General features: G+C 38.2%; 1 protein-coding gene across 1 annotated transcript in view; it reads left to right on the forward strand.

Moving 5' to 3' along the window:
• The window catches only part of KDM7A (lysine demethylase 7A), an 80,024-nt gene that overhangs the window by 37,572 nt on the left and 20,625 nt on the right, over positions 1–21,827 (forward strand). The window contains exons 3-10 of the mRNA XM_075428135.1: positions 6,049–6,166; positions 7,033–7,193; positions 9,213–9,354; positions 9,641–9,827; positions 10,510–10,672; positions 13,636–13,723; positions 14,445–14,551; positions 17,625–17,716. Of these exons, the coding sequence (XP_075284250.1) occupies positions 6,049–6,166; positions 7,033–7,193; positions 9,213–9,354; positions 9,641–9,827; positions 10,510–10,672; positions 13,636–13,723; positions 14,445–14,551; positions 17,625–17,716 (1,058 nt within the window). The remainder of the gene's footprint in view (positions 1–6,048; positions 6,167–7,032; positions 7,194–9,212; positions 9,355–9,640; positions 9,828–10,509; positions 10,673–13,635; positions 13,724–14,444; positions 14,552–17,624; positions 17,717–21,827) is intronic.

Below are 21,827 nucleotides of genomic sequence, written 5' to 3' on the forward strand. Positions count from 1 at the left end.
TTGTGCCCATTGCACTTGTCCTGTCGCTGGGCATCACTGCAAAGAGTCTGGCCGCATCCTCCTGACACCCACCCTGAAGAGATTTGTAAGCATTTATAAGGTCCCCTCTCAGCCTTCTCTTCTTCAGGCTGAACAAGCCCAGCTCCCTCAGCTTTTCCTCGCAGGAGAGATGCTCCAGTCCCTTCATCATCCTCGTAGCCCTCTGCTGGACTCTCTCCAGTAGCTCTTCATCTTTCTTGAAGTGGGGAGCCCAGCACTGGACACAGTACTCCAGATGGGGCCTCACTGGGGCTGAGCAGAGGGGAAGGAGAACCTCCCTTGACCTGCTGGCCACACTCTTCTTACTGCATCCCGGGATACCACTGGACTTCATGGCAACAAGCGCAAGCTGCTGGTTCATGGTTAACTTGTCATCCACCAGGACACCCAGGTCCCTCTCCACAGAGCTGCTTCCCAGCAGGTCAAACACTAGCCTGTATTGCTGTATGGGGTTGTTACTCCCCAGGTGCTGGACCCTGCACTTGCCCTTACTGAATTTCATGAGGTTCCTCTCTGCCCAACTCTCCAGCCTGTCGAGGTCTTGCTGAATGGCAGCACAAGCCTTATGGTGTATCCGCCATTCCTCCCAGTTTTGTGTCATCAGCAAACTTGCTGAGGGTACACTGTCGCTTCATCCAGGTCATTGGTGAAGAAGTTGAACAAGACTGGGAGGAGTACCGATCCCTGGTGAACCCCACTAGCTACAGGCCTCCAACCAGACTCAGTGCCGCTGATGACTGCCATTCAGCCAGTTCTCAATCCACCTCGCTGTCCACTCATCCGGCCCACACTTCCTGAGCTTCCCTAGGAGGATATTATGGGAGACAGTGTCAAAAGCCTTGCTGAAGTCGAGGTAGACAACATCCATTGCTTTCCCCTCCGCTACCCAGCTGGGCGTGCCAGCATAGAAGGCTATCAGATTGGTCAAGTGTGATTTCCCTTTGGTGAATCCGTGTTGACTATTCCTGATAACCTTCTTTTCCTCCACTTACTTAGAGATGACATCCAGAATGAGCTGCTCCATCACCTTTCCAGGGATGGAGGTGAGGCTGACGGGCCTGTAGTTCGCTGTGTCCTTCTTCTTGCCCTTTTTGAAGACTGGAGTAACACTGGCTTTCCTCCAGTCATCGGGCACTTTTGTTCTCCAGGACCTTTCAAAGATGGTGGAGAGTGGCTCAGCAATGACATCCGCCAGCTCCCTCAGCACTCATGGGTGCGTTCTATCAGGGCCCATGGATTTGTGGGTGTCCAGATTGCTTAAGTGATCTCTCACCCCATCCTCTTCAACCAAGGGAAGGTCTTCCATTCTCTAGGCTTTCTCTCTTACCTCTAGTGAGTGGGATTCCTGAGGGCAAGCAGTAGCAGCGAAGACTGAAGTAAAGGCGGCATTCAGTAACTCCACCTGCTCTGTATCCTCTGTCAGGACGGCACCCATCTCATGCAGCAGCAGTCCCACACTTTACCTAGTCTTTCATTTGCTGCTGATGTACTTGAAGCAGCCCTTCTAGTTGTCTTTGACATCCCTTGCCAGATTTAATATCAGATGGGCCTTAGCCTTCCTCATTGCTTCCCTGCATGTTCTGACAGCGTTCCTGTATTCCTCCCAAGTGGCCTGTCCCTCTTTCCACGTTCCATAGACCTTTCTCTGCCCTCTGAGTTTTACTAGAAGCTCCTTGCTCTTCCATGCAGGTCTCCTGCCGCCTTTGCTAGATTTCTCACTGAGGGGGATGCACTGATCCAGAGCATGAAAGAAGTGATCCTGAAATAACGACCAGCTCTCTTGGACCCGCCTACCTTCTAGAGCCCTAACCCATGGGATTTCTCCAAGTAGGTCTTTGAAGAGACCAAAGTTAGCTCCCCTGAAGTCCAGGTTTTTCATCCTACTTATTGCCCTGCTTCCTCCATGCAGGATACAGAACTCCACCATCTCAAGGTCACTGCAGCCAAGGCTGCCCCCAGCCTTCACATCCACAACCAGTCCATCTCTATTTGTCAGCACAAGGTACAGCAGCACACCTCTCCTCGTTGGCTCCTCCACCACTTGTGTCAAAAAGTTGTAATCAGTGTTCTGCAGGAACCTCCTGGGCTGTCTAGGCCTGGAGGATCATATCAGACTTTGAAAATAATGAACTAGTAGATTTGAAACTTATTTTCTCTTCTTGATTTGGGAGAACCTAGTACGCTTCACGGTAATGCGTGTAGGTAACCTTTCTTGTAATGCAGAGGCTGCTAGCTCTAATGCCAGCTCTGTCTCACCTGCAGCAATTTGACAGTGAGATAAGAGGGATTTTTGTGCTGGGATTCTTTTCAAAAAAGACAAGAATCTGTGGTAAAAATTAGCCTTATTACTTCATATTGCCTCAAGTAAGTAGATCATCTAGATATAGTAGAAGCTTCAGACATGTCACTTATCAACCCAAGCAGAGGTGGTATGTTGAAATATGTGTTCACCTGGAATTTTATTAATTGTTCTCAGCTAAGCTATCAGAATCAAATCTATGACAGCTTGTGGTTTGGGCTCTACTTTAGTATTTAGAGAGACTAATAATGTCTCATGACTTCAGGTGTTGCAGCAGTGCTCCAGAGTGCTTCAGTCATATGAAATTATGTATGTAGGTAAAAAAACCATTTTTTATTTTCAGCTTCGTATTCTAAAATCGCTTTGTCTAAAGGAGTTTTGAAAGAGACAAAAATTCAGCAGTTTGATTTAAGAGGGCAAGTGTATCTGTGGTTTCAGCAGACACTTGTGTATATAATCCCATCTAATCAAATGGCATAGTGAAAAAAGGTATTAAAATTATACGAGAAATACGTACTTCATACTACTAAATGGATGGTTACTTTCAGTAGCCTTCAAAATTTATTATGTAAAAGTTTCAATAATGAAAGCTACTGCATAGTTAGATATAAAGATCAAATTAACGAATCAGTTTCTTCTTATATTTCAACCAAAAATAAATCCTTCTCTTGATTTGGACGAGTAACAATTTTACAAGACCTTTAGCAAGCAGCCACCTATGTAAAATGCTAAATGATTAATCGTGAAAACTTCCAGCACACTCCTTTATTTTTCTCACCCCTCCAACAACTGTCTAGTGTACTTTCAGTGTGTGTATTTGTAGTATTGTGCAGGTTGTGCCTCAGTTCTCAGGAACAGCAAGGGCAAACACTACTTCCTTCCACTAGTTTGGAGTAATTGGGAGGGGAAGGTGTTATATGTGCATTCCAACTTACGTAGTTGTTAGGGTTTTTGTTTTACTTTGAACATGAGGATCCATTCAGTTAAATAATTTTTCCTGCAACTGTTATTGTCATGTCTTTGGGGATTATAAAAGCTGTAGAATTGAGAGATATGTAAGCGGGGAAAAAATTTCATTACTGTTTTCTGCTCTTCAGTGTTCACTTGCTTACGGAAAGATGATGTGTGTTGCCAAATAGTAAGTAAAGCAAAAAACCCAACTTCTGGTTTTTAAATATTGGAAAGACAGATTTTTAGAGGTTGGTTTTGTGCTATAAAATCTCTTGAGCAGCTGTATCACTTTACAACTTTAATGGGTTGTTATAACAGCAGTGAATTTATGAGAAACTACTCTCTTGCAAATTAGTATTGGCCACTAATTTCTTGTATTATTATTTATAACTGAGAAAAGAGCTTTGAAAACTTAATAAACCTGGCTTCATTATTTATGAAGTTTTACTGTATTTGGATAGTTGGCTCATTAAGCAGGCTCTTCAGCACTGGTTTTCGGGTTAGCAAATAGCTATAAATGTCAGTTTATTCTCTTAAATGTCTTCTAAAAGATATGTTTTGTAACTTCTGCGGGAAACGGCTTATCAGTAAGAATAATTGCCTCATGTGTAATGATTATAAGATGTCAGTTACTCCTATATAACCAACTGTTTTTTCTGGAGAAGCCACAATTTTTTTTCTTCTTGGAAGCTTTTTCTTTTCCTTTCTTAAATCCGTAGCTTCCTGTTACTATTAGCTGTGTTTTCAGTATTGCTAGCACTTTTTTTCTAGATTTTTGGTGCATCATGACTTTAGTAAACTGAAGGGTGAGCTCTTCCATAAAGTTCAAATTTGTGTTAATGTTTAGCTGGGTGTCATATTTGCATTGCAGACTGTTTTGTACATGCCTGTAAATCACCATTTGTTTTGACAAGTAACAGTAGCTTTTCCCTCTTCTGTGTTTCCTCACCAGATGTAACTAAATTTCTGCTTAATATTAGTTAAATTATAGATCTGGTCTCAGTAAATCTGCTTGGGGCAGTCTTCCAGTAGCAACTATTTAATGTTGTAGAGCGGAGTTTGGCTTTTCTAGGAAAAAGTGAAATGCTCCCTGAAAATTACTGGGCCATTAGCGTATTTCTTATGTGGCAAATGGTGTGCTGTTAAGTCAGTAGAAAGGTGGTAAGTTCAGCAGTGCTGGTGTTTCTTTCTCAGATGATGAGATGGCAGTCCTTTTTGTTGAGGCTCCTATTAGGAATTTAATAGGGTTTCTCAGCCTGTTGAATGTTTGAGGACAAGGGATACAGGTTGATTTGTATAGACAGAAAGTGTTCCAAAGTACATTTGGCTAACAAACAGATAGACAATACAACCGAGGGCTTCCTTTTAAAGCGGTAAGCTTGTGCTCCTTATAAATGAAGATACAAAATGAGTGGTTGATGGCGATGAATTGATGAAATATCCATTATGAAATAATCTGTCACAAAATAGTGAAAATTTGAAGACAGGCAGTAAGTTCACAATGGTATCATAAGTCACTTTGTCCTCTGCTTCACTTAAGGCCAAAAAATTCAAATAGGGAGGCTGCATACAGCTTACCATGTTCCGAAGTACAGCCATTCGATATGTAAAGGGAGCTAATAAGAAAGAAGATGACTTTTCACTGAGACCTGTAGTGACAGGACGAGGGATAATGGTTTTAAACTGAAACAGGATAGGTTTAGGTTGGATAGAAGGAAGAAATTTTTTGGAATAATGGTGGTGAGGCACTGGCACAGGCTGCCCAGAGAAGCTGTGGCTGCCCCCTTCCTGGCAGTGTTCAAGGCCAGGTTGGATGGAGCTCTGAGCAGCCTGGTCTGGTGGAAGATGTCCCTGCCCATGGCAGGAGGGGGTTGGAACCAGATGATCTTTAAGGTACCTTCCCACCCAAACCATTCTGTGACTCCATGAAAATAGATTTTTTTTTTTTCTCATTTACGTATCTGTCATTTGTTGTGGGGAGATCAACACAACAGTTTTTATGAGAATGTAATTTTCCTCGACCCTTTAAGTATAGGGAACTGTTAAAAATGCAATTGAGTTTCAGATTCTCAAAATTGTAATACAACATTAATTTTTCCTCTGTTCTTTGTTAATATGTTCTAACACTGCATTAAAGTTTGAAACAACTCAGAAATTGATTGTTTTGCTTGTGTTATAAGAATTGTGCTTGTATAGTAAAGATCACACCTGCCCAAAACAGTTTACACCCAAAACTATTATGGAGATGGGCACTGGATAAAAGAAAGACCGTTTGGTTTCGAACAGCATATAGTAGTGAATAGTAGTATGCTCGTATGGTGAGAGCACAATGGGATTAGATCAGTACAGAAAATAAAGGCTGTGGATCTTGCAGAGGCACAATTCCTCTGTTTATTAAAAAAAAAAAAAGTCTTGAGCTTTAGGAATTTAAAATTCTGTTTCTAGTTTTGTAGCTGATATTTTAGATTTGGACAACTTTCAGGCTGCTGCTGCACTGAGTATGGAGTCTTAAGTCATTGTGTGTAGCGTGCACTGAGGTTCTCACAAAGAAGGAGTTACAGAAATCTAGAGGATAGCTGTCATGTGTCGTCCTCAAGATTTTGTTTGTTGCGGATAGGTAGAGTGTCACCTGCATAAACAATAAGGTTTGTGAATCATAGTAATGTGGTTGGGGCACGTCTGGCTCACTGATGGGTTGACTGCTAATCTGAGCCATCTGATTTAACTAATTCAAAGTTTAATCCTTATGAAACTTACAGTGAAGAAGAGGAGGAACTGGCATAGACATGACTATACAGAGTTGGATGATGGCTCCAAACCGGTGCAGGCTGGAACACGGACCTTCATTAAGCAGCTGCGGGCTCGCTCTTTCCCAAGGTACAGAAGCTTACTTACATGTTTCAGGGAAAAAAATAGAGAAACGTTGGCAGAGTGTGTCTTAGAGGAGGCAACTAGCATTTCTCTGCTTCAGAAAATGAAGGTTGAGGAAGACTTCCTCCTCCTTTAGAATCCCCCCCGCCCCATCGCTGTTTCAGATGGGTGCATTTGCCTTTTCAAGCAGTAGCTTCCCCTGTTCACTTTTGCACTGCGATGTGTTGTCTGTCAGGACTGCTGTAGGGTGATGTGGGGATTTTGATTTTTGGGGATTTTGTTCGTTTCTTTTTGTGGGGGAGCGGTGGTAGTAGCAGGAGTGGTTTGATTTTGTTTTTCTTTTTTGTGCCTGTACTGTCAGAATACTGTCTGTCTATTCCTCTAGTCCAGGAATAGTCCTCAATTTCATTCCAAATAACATAAAACATTTATATGAGCTGGCAGTCTATCCATTCTCACGTGCGTTAGAGGAAAGTGGAGAAACATGGTTGCAACTTCATCCTGAGCTGCCTGCCGTTGGCTGTCTCACTGAAACATAATGACATACAATTCTTTAAAGGAGTTCGTTGTTGTTACCTAAATGTACTTTAATGCCTTCTCTGAGATTTCCTTTTCCCCATCCTCTTAAATTACTGTGTTCAGTCCTATAGAAAGACTATGAGTTCCCAGGCTATGCATGACAATAAACATTTCCTTGCTGGTTTAGGTGGTTTTCTTTGTCTTTGAGGTAAATAATATAATAGTACTGGGTCTACTTCTTTTGGATTCAAATGTAGCCGTTCCCATCTGTCCTCCCCCAAACTGTGACATGTTTTTTCAGTAGTGCTTGGAAGGTACTTTTCTGCTAATGTTCCATTATTTCTTTCCACCAGTGCGGATGAAGTAATTTTGAAAATGCATGGAAGCCAGCTGACACAAAGATACTTGGAGAAACATGGGTTTGATGTTCCCATTATGGTTCCTAAATTAGATGGTCTGGGGCTTAGACTTCCTCCGCCAAGTTTCTCCGTTTTAGATGTGGAACGCTATGTAGGTAAGAGTCATGCTGGAGTACTTACAAATGATCCTGTCTGTAAATTAGATGGTCTGGGGCTCAGAATTCCTCTGCCAACTTTCTCCGTTTCAGATATGGAATGCTATGTAGGTAAGAGTCCCACTGGAGTACTTGCAAATGAACCTGTCTGAAAAGAAAATAAATATTTGCATGATAATAAGAGCTTCCGGAGTGCTACATATATATTCTAAATTGAATTACTTCTAACCAGAAGACTAGCAGAGGGTAAAATTAAAGCTACAGGGTTTTTTTTCTCTCTTGTTTTTTTTTTAATGTGTGATAGGTATGTGATAGGAGTACAGTCTTACTTTTCAGCTTTCAAAACATTAATTTTGATGCTACCTAAACATGGAATGCTGGGGTTTTTTTCTGCTACATCTTGTAAACCAACAAAGTATAATGTCTTTTAAGAGTGTTCTCTTTGTGGGAACTGAATGAATCACTTTTGTGATCAATAAAGTTTGATCGTTGGTTAGGATATTGCAAAACTTAATGTTTTGGGCTCAGTAAATTGGCATTTCTGAATTAAAAGTTTCTTCCTGGAAAATTTCCCACCTTGGCTTCCTTTGGTGGGAGAGCTAGAGCTCCCCAAGGGCCGTTTATTTCTTTCCTACCAGATCTCTTGACAGTCTGTAATTGTTTCAACCTCTTGTAAGTGTGCAGTACAGACGTACAGAGACGGAGCTGATGGCAGTGTGACGTTTCCTGTGACATATAGTGCAGTTGAGAAGTCTGCGTATGGCCTTGCCTGTGTTCTTGTGGTAGCCTGATACAATGATGTGCACTGGAAGTAGGTTTGCTGTCCATCAGCATTTTACAACAGCACTGGAACAGAGGAAATATGTATTTTATGGAATGTTGTTACCATTATGATGATTATAAACCGTGTTCTGCTTTAAAGTGTAATTATAGTTTTGATACTTCTGGATCTTCTCTTTTGGAATGCTGCCTCTTCAGATTCAGGGAGAAACTTGGTCTTCTCGTTCTCTTACGTATAGTTTGATCTGCCAGATGCTCCAATTTAGGGAAAAAATTGGAATGCCACAGATTCACCTTTCTATTACTGAAAATAAAAATAAGAAAACGGAATAAATACTATTCCAACTGGAATTTATCAAGATGCTACTAACTTGCAATTTTATAGTAATTATGTTTATAATGTTCATCTAGATATATTCCAGCGTTCAAAAATTAACTGTCAAATTTGACCTTTGTATAAGTAAATGGGTATAAAACAATTACTGTTATAATGATGTTAGTCCTTTCTTTTGGCTAAAGACTGCTTCTTGCTTGTCAGTTTTACAGATATATCACTTTAAAATATGCAAAATGTAAACCAGTCCTTGTTATCTTCAGAAATGAATAATTGTCATAAGTGTACTTCAGTTAAATTACTGTGTGCTTGAAGTTTAATGCAGGTATATAAGGAGTGTTGGGGTGGGCTTGTAGGATGTTTGTGAAGGAGTACCTGCATAGTGTTTAATGTTAAAAACTTACCAATTATGGCACAAGTTTAGTGCAGTTTGCTAAGAATTACAAGCTGTGGGCAGTAGGATTTATTGTTTGTAAAGAATTCTCAGTGGTCTTTGTGTTAAATATTGAAGTGCTGTGGTGATGATAAATAGGAAGAGTGAGGAATAGATCTGCCTTGATAACTTTCTCCTTGCAAGTCTTTCCAGTTGCAGCCGCTTTTTTTTTTTTTTTTAAACCAATTGCAGTCATTCTATACTGCTCTTTTTGGTTAACCACAGGAAAGAGAGTTTATTTTTAGGGTGTTTTCAGTTCTGTCCTTAACTGATTATAGCAATTAAAGTTAGACCTAATAAAAACTTGGTTTATATTGATGTGTCTCTGTTCCAGGAGAAAACTAATAGTAGTGAAGTTTTTGTGCAGGAATGTTTTGATAAAGGCTAGAAAAAAAGTTAAATTTCTCTTAAACACCTTATTTGGCTGTTTTTATCTGTGATAGGTTTAAGAAAGTCATCCTGTTTTTCACAGGTGGTGACAAAGTGATAGATGTAATAGATGTAGCAAGACAAGCAGACAGTAAAATGAAGCTCCATAATTATATTAAATATTTCACAAATCCTGACCGACCAAAAGTATTGAATGTGATCAGCCTGGAATTCTCGGACACAAAGTGAGTATTAACTTCAATTTCTTGAATGTAGGAAGTGGTTTTCCCGAAGTTGAACAGTATGTGTAGGAATATAATGTTAATATACATAATATAATGTAGTGGGAAAGATAGGAGGCTGTGTATTTTATGTAGACGGCTACTGTGGTGTAATGTGGGTATACAGCATTTTAGTTAGTTCATAAGTAATAACTTTGTAGGAAACAAAAATTTAAAGCCATCATTTAGAAAGACATGTGCTTGCTCTTCGTTATATTTATGGTTCTTTTTTGTTTGTTTGTTTTAAAAGGATGTCTGAATTAGTGGAAGTACCAGATATTGCCAGAAAACTTTCATGGGTGGAAAATTATTGGCCAGATGATTCTGTCTTCCCGAAGCCTTTTGTTCAGAAGTATTGCTTGATGGGTGTCCAGGACAGCTATACTGATTTTCATATCGATTTTGGAGGAACATCAGTTTGGTACCATGTTCTCTGGGTATGAAGGCTCCTTGACTTATGACTGTGCGAAACAAAATTTATTCGGTGTGCAGCTATCTGCTGTGGCATGATCACCTGTTTAGAATCATCACCTGTGTGAAATTTTGTGCTTAAAAAGCAGGGGGGGGAGCTTGAAAGTGAATCACTGATTATTGGTGTTGCATTTTTGCGCTTTTATTTTAGCGTGCTGTTGGTGACTTCTAGATGATAATTGGTTGATCATTTTAATAGACTGGTAGGTGACAGAGTGAGGTTTTAGTATGAAAAAATAAATTGAATAAAAATCATTGACATACTCAAGTTTATTCTTCTCACAAACTTCTGCCACGTATACATCATAGAAGAGGCAAAGTGGTTTCATCTTGCAATTTGTCATTTGGCATGTGTGCACATATCCATAATTTGTTTATAAAAGCTGGATTTTTTTATACTCCAATGAAAGATTTTGTTTGTTTTGTTTGCTTCTTTACATCACAAGACACCAAGTGATTAATGTACTATTGACTAAGCTTTTGGTGGATTACAGTTGTGAAACGTTGGGGCTAGGAAGCCCCAGTGTTCGTAGTGGACCTAAGGAATACTTGTCTTTTAGACCAATCCATTACTTTATTAGGAATGACTCAGAGGTTGTAGTACGCCTCCAGGGGGACATTCACTTATTTTATATTTTTGTTTAATAGGGTGAAAAGATATTCTATTTGATCAAGCCCACTGATGAAAATTTGGCTCTGTATGAGTCTTGGAGTTCATCTGTCACCCAGAGTGAAGTATATTTTGGGGACAAGGTTGACAAATGTTACAAATGTGTTGTGAGACAAGGACACACGTTATTTGTTCCAACAGGTAAGATTTTATCCTTATTGCTAGGACTTAGCATATATGTCACCTTGGGTCTCATTATCGACATTTGGTTTCTCCCAAAATTTTGGATAAGAGAGAATAATAAAAAATCTAGAAATTCAGATTTTCAAAACCAGTAATGAGCTTTTGAGATTGCATGACAATAAGAACAGTTACCAGGGAAAGAAAGGGTGTTTGTTACCCAATTATAAGACAACAAATTAATGTGGATATCAGGGAAATAGTTCCAATTCAGAGAACACACATTGTTCATCATTTGATAGACATCTAGACTGACTACATAGCTTAATTTTATAATACAACCTTGTTTTTACAGCTTTTGAATGTTATAAAACCTACTAGGCGAAATTATTACAAAAACATCACATAAACTTCTTATGCTGCGGGCTAAAGATTTTAAAATAAAAGTTGGGTGGGTGTGCCTCCCTTTTTTTGTTGTTGTTTTCTGTCAGCAGGAAATCTAAACTGTGGTGGAGCCTGTGGAGGCTCTCTGAATTGAAATGAAAGTGTCCTTAAATAAAACAGAAGAATATATAATTGAATTCACGTGTTAATTCCTTTTATTAAAAATAGAAGTATATTTGTAGATATAGTTTATGAAACTGTAGAGTTCCTAAATGCATTTCAGCAGCTTACTTTAAAAATTATGCAGAGGGATGGTTTTTCTCATTTTGTTTAGCAGTGTTTCTTGTAGCCATTACCTAATAGCATCTGGTAAATTACACATTATTTTTAAGAAATGAGGAACACCAAGACAGTTGAACTTATTTATTTATTTAAGTTTAACTTATTTAAGTTGAATTAAACTTATTTAAGTTTAAGAAAACACAGAAAGATACTCCAAACAAAACTTTATTGTGACTCACAGATTTTAGAAAATAGTTACTGCTTCCGAAGTAATGAGCTGAATCTGAGCTCTCACTATAATGTGGCTAAAAAGTATCATAAAATTATTATTTCTAATGTGTATGTTTATTTAAGTATGTATACACATAAAATGGTAGTTTTTAATGTTAATGTGTGTATACGTGTGTGTCTGTACATACACACATACACAATCATATACATATATACCTATGATGGAGTATAGTGTAAGAGCCAATAAATTAAACTAGGTTTCAAGACAGGCATTTAAAAAATGAGAAATTCTGTAAGACTGATTAAAGGCTTTAAAAAAAACCCTGATCGCTACTGAAAACCACTTCTGCTGTTCCTGCTTGCACTGATGCTAGTGGATGTCATAATTATTTTATAATCTCTGAAATATGTTCAGAGTAGACTTCTGATTTAAAATTAATCTTGCATGTAGATGAATAGCACCTACTGGGAGGCTCTGGAGAGTTATTTAAATACTGTTCAAGATATTCTAGGTGGTCGACACCAAATTTTCTTGCCTTGTTACATAGACCTTGATCAACACTTCAGCATAAAAATAGCAAGTAGGAACGCAAAAAAAATGTAATCCTTTAGTTGATACAGGTATGCCATAAAAATCCTTGGTGTAGATGGAACTTGAGGATGCTTTGTTTTCAGTTTTGTCAATGTCTGAGGAGATGTGTGTTTAAAGGATTGAAATACACATATTCCTTGGAGAGTCAGAGGTATATTCATCTACTGTGATGGTGGTAAGAGTGAAAAAATGAAACCATATGAGCAAATGCAAAATGCAACTGATAATGCAAGGCAGTCTTCATTGCACTGCACTTATCAAAGAACAGATGTAAAACCGAACAGATGTAAAACCGAACAATGTAGAGTGTTAATTAAAAAGCCCCCATTAGGTTGCATGTGCCATTGTATTCTGCATTCTCTGACATCTCATTACCTCAGACACTGACCATTTGGTGACTTACTTCCCAGGCTACCTACTAGGCGTGCTGCTTAGTCAGCATCATTGCTAGGTTTCAGGTCTTTTTATGTGTGGTACCACAACAACTAGAAATAATTGTTCTTAACAGAATTTGGGCAATGATTTAATGGTAGTTTGCAATGTATAATTGCTTGTGATTTGGTCTGATTTTGCCTCAAGTTGGAGAGCTTTCTGTATTTGTGCATCTTTCCTACACTCAGTCAAACCATGAAGTAACCTGCAGATGTGTGGCCAACTCATCTTTTGTCAAAAGATCACTCATATGCATGCAAAATCAGAAAAAAAGGTTTGAAAGAAGAAACTCTATTTGTAATTTATTTACATTAAAGCTGCGCTGTATAAATTTTAAAGGTGACTGTTTTTAATTGGGAAGCTAATAGCATATGTTCTTTTGTGTACTTACTTGAAACTATCCAGTAGTAATCAGCTAGACTGATAGCATCATGTTGGCCATGGTTTGCCATGTTGAATAGTGGAGTTCACAAGGACAATATTTCAATTATGTGACAAGTTTATACAGTCAGAGTTGCTAGATTGGGTTTTAAACTGATGGTAATTTCACTGGAATTAGGATGTCTGTAGTTAGAATAATTAATGAAACTACTGAGTTCCTGTTTGAGAAACTTCAGTTATTGCTAAATTACTTTTTTATGTTGTGCAAACAGCTCAGTTACTGTAAGCAACATGTAAATGTTGAAAGGAATTTATTTTTGTGACTTTATCTTTTGTTCAGTGTGTTTTTCCTCTCCTGGCTTGCTTGTTTTTGTTGAAAGGAGGGAAAACTTTTGGGAATTTTTACTTGAAAAATCACTGGCGGTCTTGCATTCCACGCCTCCCTATATTGCCCCCAGTAAAAAAAGTCTTCGTCTCAAGTCCTTCAGAAAGCTACAGTTCAGCTAGATTTCTGAAACACTATAATTTACATGTTGTTAAAATTAAGATTGCTTGTTCCTTGCACAGAATACTACTTTGCTTTTTTGTTTCCAGGTACAATGTTTTTACTTAGATGTGCGTTTAAGAACGGTCATAGAATAAGTTATATGTATGTATTAAGTTTCAGAATCTGTCGTTTCAGGATGGATTCATGCTGTGCTTACATCTCAGGATTGTATGGCTTTTGGAGGAAACTTTTTGCACAACCTCAATATCGGCATGCAGCTCAGGTTAGTCACAGTTCTTCCTATACCTTTTCCTCTTAAGTAGGATATTCTTTTAATGGGTATTTTTCTTCATGCTCTTAACCAGGATCAAATCGGTGCAGGCTCTCAAAGAGACAATAGTGGCATTTTCAGTTAGACTGTATCAAGCACATACTCTTATTTCACTTCTACAAAGTTTGCTTCAAAAGCAAAATGAAGGGTGTGCAAACATTTAAGTGAATAAATGGAAAAAAAAAAGAAAAACTCTACTTTTGAGATTCGTAGAAGTGAGTAAAACAAAACTGAGCAAGCCCAGGTGTGCGACACTGAGTTGAAATGAGCGTCCTTGAGTCAACGTTGCTCTAAGGGCAGCTGTATTTAGTTTTTGTCCAAGATGTGGAGCTGTCTTCTAAACATATTCTTTTTATTTATTACAGTGGAATCTTGATATAATTCCATCTGTTAAAAGATCACACATTGGGTTTGTATCCTAGTTTTATGAAGTCCAACTTTATTCTTAGAAGTGCCGCAGTCAAACATGATAAGGTCAGAGCCTGGATGAGACCAGAGTTCAGTCTTGTCTGTGGTCTTGTTGGGATTTAACCATGTGGTACTTAACTTCTTTTCTTTATCATGGCCATGGTTATTTTATTTTGGACATTTTGTCAATTGGAATGATTACATAGTTGAATAATAAATTTGATACTTAAAATACTCACGTTTTGTGATGTTTCTATTTATTCAGGTGTTACGAGATGGAGAAGAGGCTAAAAACCCCAGATCTTTTCAAATTTCCTTTCTTTGAAGCCATCTGTTGGTTTGTGGCCAAAAACTTACTGGAAACCTTGAAAGGTAATCCTTGTTTTAAGAGGTATACATGTATCTGCCTTTTTTTCTCCTCTTCACTGATGGTAGAGACAATTATACTGCTGTTGTGTGAACAGAGGAAACTTTCTAAGCTGGAAAACCAGACTAAATTTCCTTTTTTTTTGATGTCACATTATTTCTTAACCAGGTTTTAGTGAATGCTGCACTGTGATGGTTCTAGATCCAGCAGTTCTTGGTTTTAATAAATGATCTTTCTGAAAACTATTTTGGTGATTAAAGGTTTTTAGGGTAACTTGCGCTGTGCAGAAATCTTCATGCACTTGGTGATGTGTGTAACTAACACTTTGTAGCATGCTGCTGGAACCTTTGAACTCTTTTATTAGTGTTTTTCATCCAATGCTGATGATGTATCTGGTCAATGAAATTAGTCTAGATTATCAAGACAGAGTGTCTGAGGTCCTGGCACAGTGCAATTATACTACCAGCCAAAAAGGATTAATTTGCCATTATCTGAAAAGACCTTGTTAAGGAAGATAGGAAACTTATTTCAGTGGCATAATTTTTTCACTTGGGCTTCTTCCATGTCAGTTATGATCTTCGAGTACCCATTGGTAGCCTTTTTCTGTCTCTTTCAGCAAATGACTCTCTAAAAGATCCCACTAACTTATGTCTGTGGGTTTCTGCTTGGTGACTTCACAGCTGAATGAAGAGGTTTTCTTGCACTTCCACAATTTTTTCTTACCATTTCAGTCGAGCTACCTGTTGCTTTGTCACATGGAGGGAAAGGTGTCTGTGAGGGTTTTCACAGGAAAGATGCATCAGTTACTGTAAGCTGTGTTTAACTCATTCATATCAGTACTTATCAACAGACATCTCAACAGCCTCTTGTTCTTGACAGTTGCCGGTCCTTTCCAAACTTCCTCATTTAGTCCTGTAATTCTTAAATCTGTACTTGTGTTTAGTTGAGCTTGAGAAAGTGTCTGTCTGACTTCACCTTCTTTTCCTCAAATATTTTTCTCTCTGCCTGCTCTGTTTAATCTTAATAATAAATATTGTATTCCAAATGATGTATTTCAAAGGAGAGAAATCAACCTTCAGAGGTGGCTGCTGAATTTAGCTGCTGCTTTAGAAAGAGACCAGAGTCTCACATAACCTTTTACTAATATGAAAACAGTCACAGTTATTGAAAATTATCTATTCTCCTTTCAGAGAATGGAGGCATTGAACAACCCTTGTTTCCTACAGGAGCATTTAAAGTTTCTGAATGAACCTAAAGCAACTCAGAAGTCTTACCAAATAGAACAAACTTGCGGAAAATTTTTCCTACAAAAAAAAAGAGTATTTTCTTCTTGAGAGCTTGCTTTGGTTGGTCTCATATCTGCGTATTTAAAATTTATAAACTCGTCAGAAGACACAGGAGCATAAGTGGGATGTATGTTTCTGAATCATCTAGCTAACTATGCATTGTGTTTGGTGTCCATTCCCCAACTCTTTCCCCCTCCACTCTTTATGACTCCTTGAGTACATAGAATAGGCGCCTGTTGCAACTTGTATCTTAGAGGAGGGGTATGAAGCTTATTCTCATGTTATTTTTAATGTATGGCTCAGCAGATATTTTGTTGCAGAACAATGCTATGATCTAGAAAGCCATCATAAAAAATAAAAATTGAGTTTTCCATGGCTAGAGTGAAGATTATGTTGGGCTTTGTCATCAAGACTCAGGGGAATTAGGTGTTTACCAGTCAGAACCCTTTGTTTTATAAATAAAGGATGATACCAGTTCAGTTGTGAAAGGTAATGGTGATGCCCAACTTGTAAAATGTTGAGTGTATGGTTGTTAGCAATACTTCATGTGAAATTCCGGTCAGTAAGCAAAATCAGCACTATGTAGCTTTCTGGTTCTTTCTATGAGATGATAACAGTCATACACATTTTACTTTTCTCTTTTCATTGGCAAGAACTATTGTATGATATTGTAAGTGTTGTGGCATTCATCTAAACTATTTTTCTTCATAGTTCTTGGGGCTTCAGAATAGGTAACTTGTTCACCTATCCGATACTCATTAATTCTGATTACTCTTATGTCATGCAGTCTTTTCTATTGCAGATAAAAAAATCCAGCCTATGGTGCTGGATTGTATTCTCAAAATTTTATGAACTGAGTCAGCTAGTGGGCAGCTAGTACCCTTTAACAAGTAGGAGATGTCTTGGAGGGAGGAACGGCTGTGCAGTAACAGAACTTCCCTTTTTCTGCCAGCAGACTAGTACATTATCTGTAACAATGCTGTTTGTTATTGTATTCTTTTAAGGGAATAAAAATGTGCCAAACAGCAAAGGGACCAACACTAGAACTATTGACAGGTGGAAATATTTGCAGCCTCTCTCCACGCTCTCTGACAATCTACTTTTGTAGACTCTTTATGGAGGATTTGTTTTTTCCCTACTTTCTTTCCCCATGAAGGCAAAGAGGAAATTGAAAAGGAATTGCGGTCATTTGGGAGCACCAGCTTTCTTAAGGAGAGCGGCTTCTGCAGCAGAACGATTTCCACCTCCCATCCCCTTTGATTTTGGAGGAAAAATGATGTAGACTGTGTGAGGGAGAACTGTGATATTTGGAAGGGTGACAGAAAATGTTTGGGGAGTGAAAGTGTGCTAGTGTGAACCATTTGCTGTGTACATGGGAATAAGCAATATGCATTCTAATTTAGAGATACATCCCACATCCTTCTGGTCTCCTTTGACTAAAATATTTCTGGATGAAATGAAAATAATTTCTTTCTTCAAATATGTTTTCTGTTGTTCTGTATTTTAGATGAGGTTTGTTCTAATTGACCTTTAGTGTGTTGTAAACTATCCCTAATTCACCAAAGAAGTCAAAAAAGAAGATTTTGCATAGAATCACTTTAGGGTTGGGTTGGGGTTGTTTTTTTTTTTTTGTTACAGTATGCATACAAATACAGGATGTCATGTTTCATTTGCTTGCACAAGTTTTCCATTTTTGTGCTGTTGCATAATGGCAATTATTGGCTGAAGGTAGGTATCATTCTGTTGTTTCGCTGTTAATGTGTTTCTAAATTGGTATCTGTATTTTTCTTAGAACTGAGGGAAGATGGTTTCCAGCCTCCAAGCTATTTAGTGCAAGGAGTGAAGTCTTTACTTACTGCTTTAAAATTATGGATGAAAAAAGAAGTAAGTATAAGTGTATTTGTTTGCCGTTTTGGTGAACTCTGTTTTGATTTAGAAGTAAGCGAAGGTCTGTGCCGTTTTAAAGTTTAATATTATTTTTATCTGTTAATTGATTACTGAAAGACTATGGAGATTATGTACTGCTGATCTGGGGAAGAATCGTCAGGACGATTTTATATTCCATGATGCTAATAAAGTCTTTTTAGACTGATTAATAAACTGTTGCGTTGTAGCTGATAGAAGTAGAATCTTGCTTCAACTCAGGATGGGAGAAAAATGCTAGAGGATAAGCTGATAAAGTGGGGCTTTTTTCTAACAAATCTGTTTATATAGTTGATTCATCCTAGTCTCAGGCAATGGAGGGATGGAATGCCCTGATATTTAGCATTTTCCATTAATGTCAGTGCTTTGGAGAGCTCGTTTCAGGTACACCTGTATTGCTGCAGAGTTGGTTTAGCTTCAGGTGTGGATATTAACTTCAGTTGGATACTGTCGCTGCTGAACATTGGCTGACTCTTGTAAAATCATTAATGTGTTGTCTACGTTCGCTTTGCTGGTGCTCTGCTCTCCAGGAAACCGTATTTGTTTTGGCACAGCACTGGATCTGGCCTAACTCCATGTGTTTTTTCATGTGCCTGAGCTAACAAGCGCTCTTGGAACCTGTGCTTCTGGGAAGTGCTGTTCAGTGACAGGCAGTTTGCTTCTGACAGAGGTTGTCAATTCCAGTTTGTTGCTGGCCATGTTGACTTGAACTGGCTCTTGGAGATCTGTTTGGTCTTTCTGCTCGCAAGTTCTCCTTGTAAGAAAACTTATTATACAGCAGATACGAAATTGGCACGATGCTGCATCCAACATAATGAGCTTTGTGGAACTGAACACGAGGTGCAAATGCAGAGGTGGTTACTCTGTGTGGAATCAGCTGGGGTTCAGCCTGTATAGCATTACTGATTCCAGGTGAAGCTTTGCTGGCCCTCTGTAGCACCTCTGAGTTGGTTCTCCAGTGTTTCTTCATCTGTGCCACTCTGGACCAAAGCTAGCTAGTAAGCAGTGTATTAGTATTTATAGGATGTTGTGCCTAAGCTGTTAAACCATGTGTGAGTCCAAGCTATCTCTACATCCATGGCATGGATAAGAAGCAAGCCGAGTAATCAAACTGCTGATAACTGAGGTCAGACATAGCCTGTATAAATCCTTATTTTAATTTGAAATTGGATTGGAATTTCTCTTTTCTGGATTGCTGTAGCGTAGTGTTGTAGCATTTGTATACTGTCTAGCAGCTCATTAAATAGTTTGATTAATACTTCATCTAGAATGTGATATGTTTTCTACTTTTCTGTGGAAAAAAATTAATTGCATATGCTGCATTCTGAATGCTTATTAATGAGACCTATGAGTATTCCTAAACCACTGGCTGAACAGACACTTCGATGGTGAGGAAACTGCACAGCATCAGTGATCTGGTCACAACTTTGTCTGCTGTCCACCAGTTACCATGTTTTGTGCCTTGCGTTCATCTTTTCTAGCTACTGCTCCGTAAGTGAGCTGTGATTTTTTTCTTTGCAGCAGGCCATGTGCATGATAGGATTGTAGCTGTATGCAGCTGAAGACAGGAGGAGCTTTGTACGTTGCTGTATGATCTCCTCATGCTGGGGATTTCAGACAGATTCTGAAAATAAATGACAAATGAATACTCCACATATGAGAAGGCAGCTCCCGAGGTTTCACATACGTATCGTGGAGTATGTCTTTACCAGACGTGTGAATTAGCTTAGTAAATTGTTTTAAACTATTTGCTGGAGAATTTCAAACTCATCTTCAGCAGGGCAGTGGTATCTTCATTTCTGCAATATTTAGAAACGGCCAAAAGTTACAAGATACTGTGAATACAGATTAAGTGCTACTAAAATTATTTTAGTTTTCATTTCTTGATTTGAATTCAGTTTGTGCAAGGCTTTTATCAGTATGTGTATCTTCTGATTGCTTTGGTGCTGATCATCAGTCTGCAGGTTACTTGATACAGTAATGATGGTGACCTACCTGGTAGTCCGAGCTCTTAGGGTTTAGATCAGGCGTCCTTCCAGCTTGCATAAGCAATAGGTCTCAGATTATATTTTTCAGATGTTTGATTCGTGTATTAGTAAGACTATTCAGGGCAACTGTTCTGTGCTTTTAAAAAAGGTATTTGTAGCTGTTGAAAAAAAATCAGAGTTTTTGTAAGGAGGGAGGGGTATGGGGTGTATTATTTTTATCTTTAATTTTTGTGTGTATGTTTTTAAGTATTGATGTACTTCACTGACATGCTAGTTTCCAAAGATGAGTGGATTCATTTGCCTACCATGACTTTTTTTTAATCTGTACCTCTTGATTTAAGACAAATTTCTTTTTCTTTTGTATATTTCCAACATTTATAAAACCATTTCCTGAAGCTCTTGAAAGAATCATAGCTTTTTTTTTTCATTGTTTTCTTTACGTGCAATTTACATCTGACATACTTAGGCCATTTTGTTGCTGCTGTTCTCCCTAGTACAAGAGAATTCCTCAGTCCCAAAGGCTGCTTGTTTCTTTTCCAAGAGGCAGTATGCAGAGACAACTTAAAAACAAATTATTTAATAATGATAATAACTTTTCAGACATGCCGTCCGTGGGTATTTGTATTTCCTGCCCATCCTTCCCTTCTGTCAGACTGTTAGGTTATATATACATTTGAATTTGTTTGCATATTTAGTTGCTTGGATGGATTTTTTTTTTCTTTTTTCCTTTTTTTCCTTTTTTTTTTTTTTAATAGTTACTCTGCCACAGCTTAATTGAGAAAGTTTTGGTGTAAATAGATACCTTTTATAGTGGCAAACAAGTGAGCTTGCCAGTGGAACTTTACTCAAAGAGTTACTATAAATCACACTGGCAAAATAATGTGCTTGTGATACAGACTACGTTCGCATTAGGAAGGCTTTTCAGTATTTTTGAACCAGAGAAACTTTGAAATCGGTGTTTTGGAGGATTGCATCAGTCACTTCCCCTTGAAGTCTTCATGGACAGGACAGCTTTAGGGAGAGTGAAGTCCTGAAGCAGAAAGGACCGAATGGTCCTGAAATGACCAGTCACTTACTGGAAAAATGATGTAGTTTAGTGACAGAGGTGTCGTGTCCCAAATGTAAATGTGTAGTGTTCAAAGGATAAACAATGGTAAATAACAGCAGCTGATTTAATCTTTCCTGTAGAATTAGTGGCACTGAAATGAACTATTATACCATGGTTATAGATCCGTCTTGGTTTTTTTGGAGGGGGAGAGAGCATGCGTTTTAATGACTGAGAGGAAGCCAGATTCAATGAAATGTACATACGCTATCAAATTGCTTCTAGCAATAATTTTGCTGCTGAATCTCATTTTTTGAAGTGTGGGTAGCTGGAAGTGTTTGTTGGATATTTTTCCATTTAAATAGTCCATTAAGGAAGAGGATACCAGAGTTCACGTCAGTCATTCTGATCTATTTGTGGGTGCTGTTTTGTCTGTTTAATTCTAACTAGTGTTCTGAGGCACATTTAAACTGTACACACAAAATATTAAACATATTTTTTACTAGATTTAACTGTAGAGTGTTTGGACTTACTCAGATTAGTAATATATATGTAGGAAATCTGGTTCTGATACTGTTTCAGAGAATTAAAGGGAACATAAACTGTTAAGGCTTCCTAAATTTTTTTATAGGGAATGATTTTTTTTTTTTTAATTGCTTTCTGTGACGTATTAGATTCTGAAGAAGTTAAGAAGGTTATTTTTTGAAGTGAAATGTGAGACAGATGTCTAAAAATCTGCATGTTGGTTACTGATTATTATTCTTGGTTTGCTCTTTAGGTTAAATGTTTGCCACAGTGAAATTTCCTTAGCCTTTAGCTGTTTTGAAGGTCATGACTCTACTGAGTTTCTGAAGTGACCATGCGAAGGGGAAAATGAGAAGTTGGTTATTGTACTGAGGGGAACAAAAAAAAAAAACAAAAAACTAAGTGGTTGTCAGAGTGACTTTATATTGCCCCTTTGGATTCATGGTGACATGGAGGGATATCTGCTGCGTGCTAAACCTTGTACTAGAAGCTTTAGTGTGTCTGTGTGTATCTG

The sequence above is a fragment of the Opisthocomus hoazin genome, chromosome 8, assembly GCF_030867145.1.
Source record: "Opisthocomus hoazin isolate bOpiHoa1 chromosome 8, bOpiHoa1.hap1, whole genome shotgun sequence".
Classification (NCBI taxonomy): Eukaryota; Metazoa; Chordata; class Aves; order Opisthocomiformes; family Opisthocomidae; genus Opisthocomus; species Opisthocomus hoazin.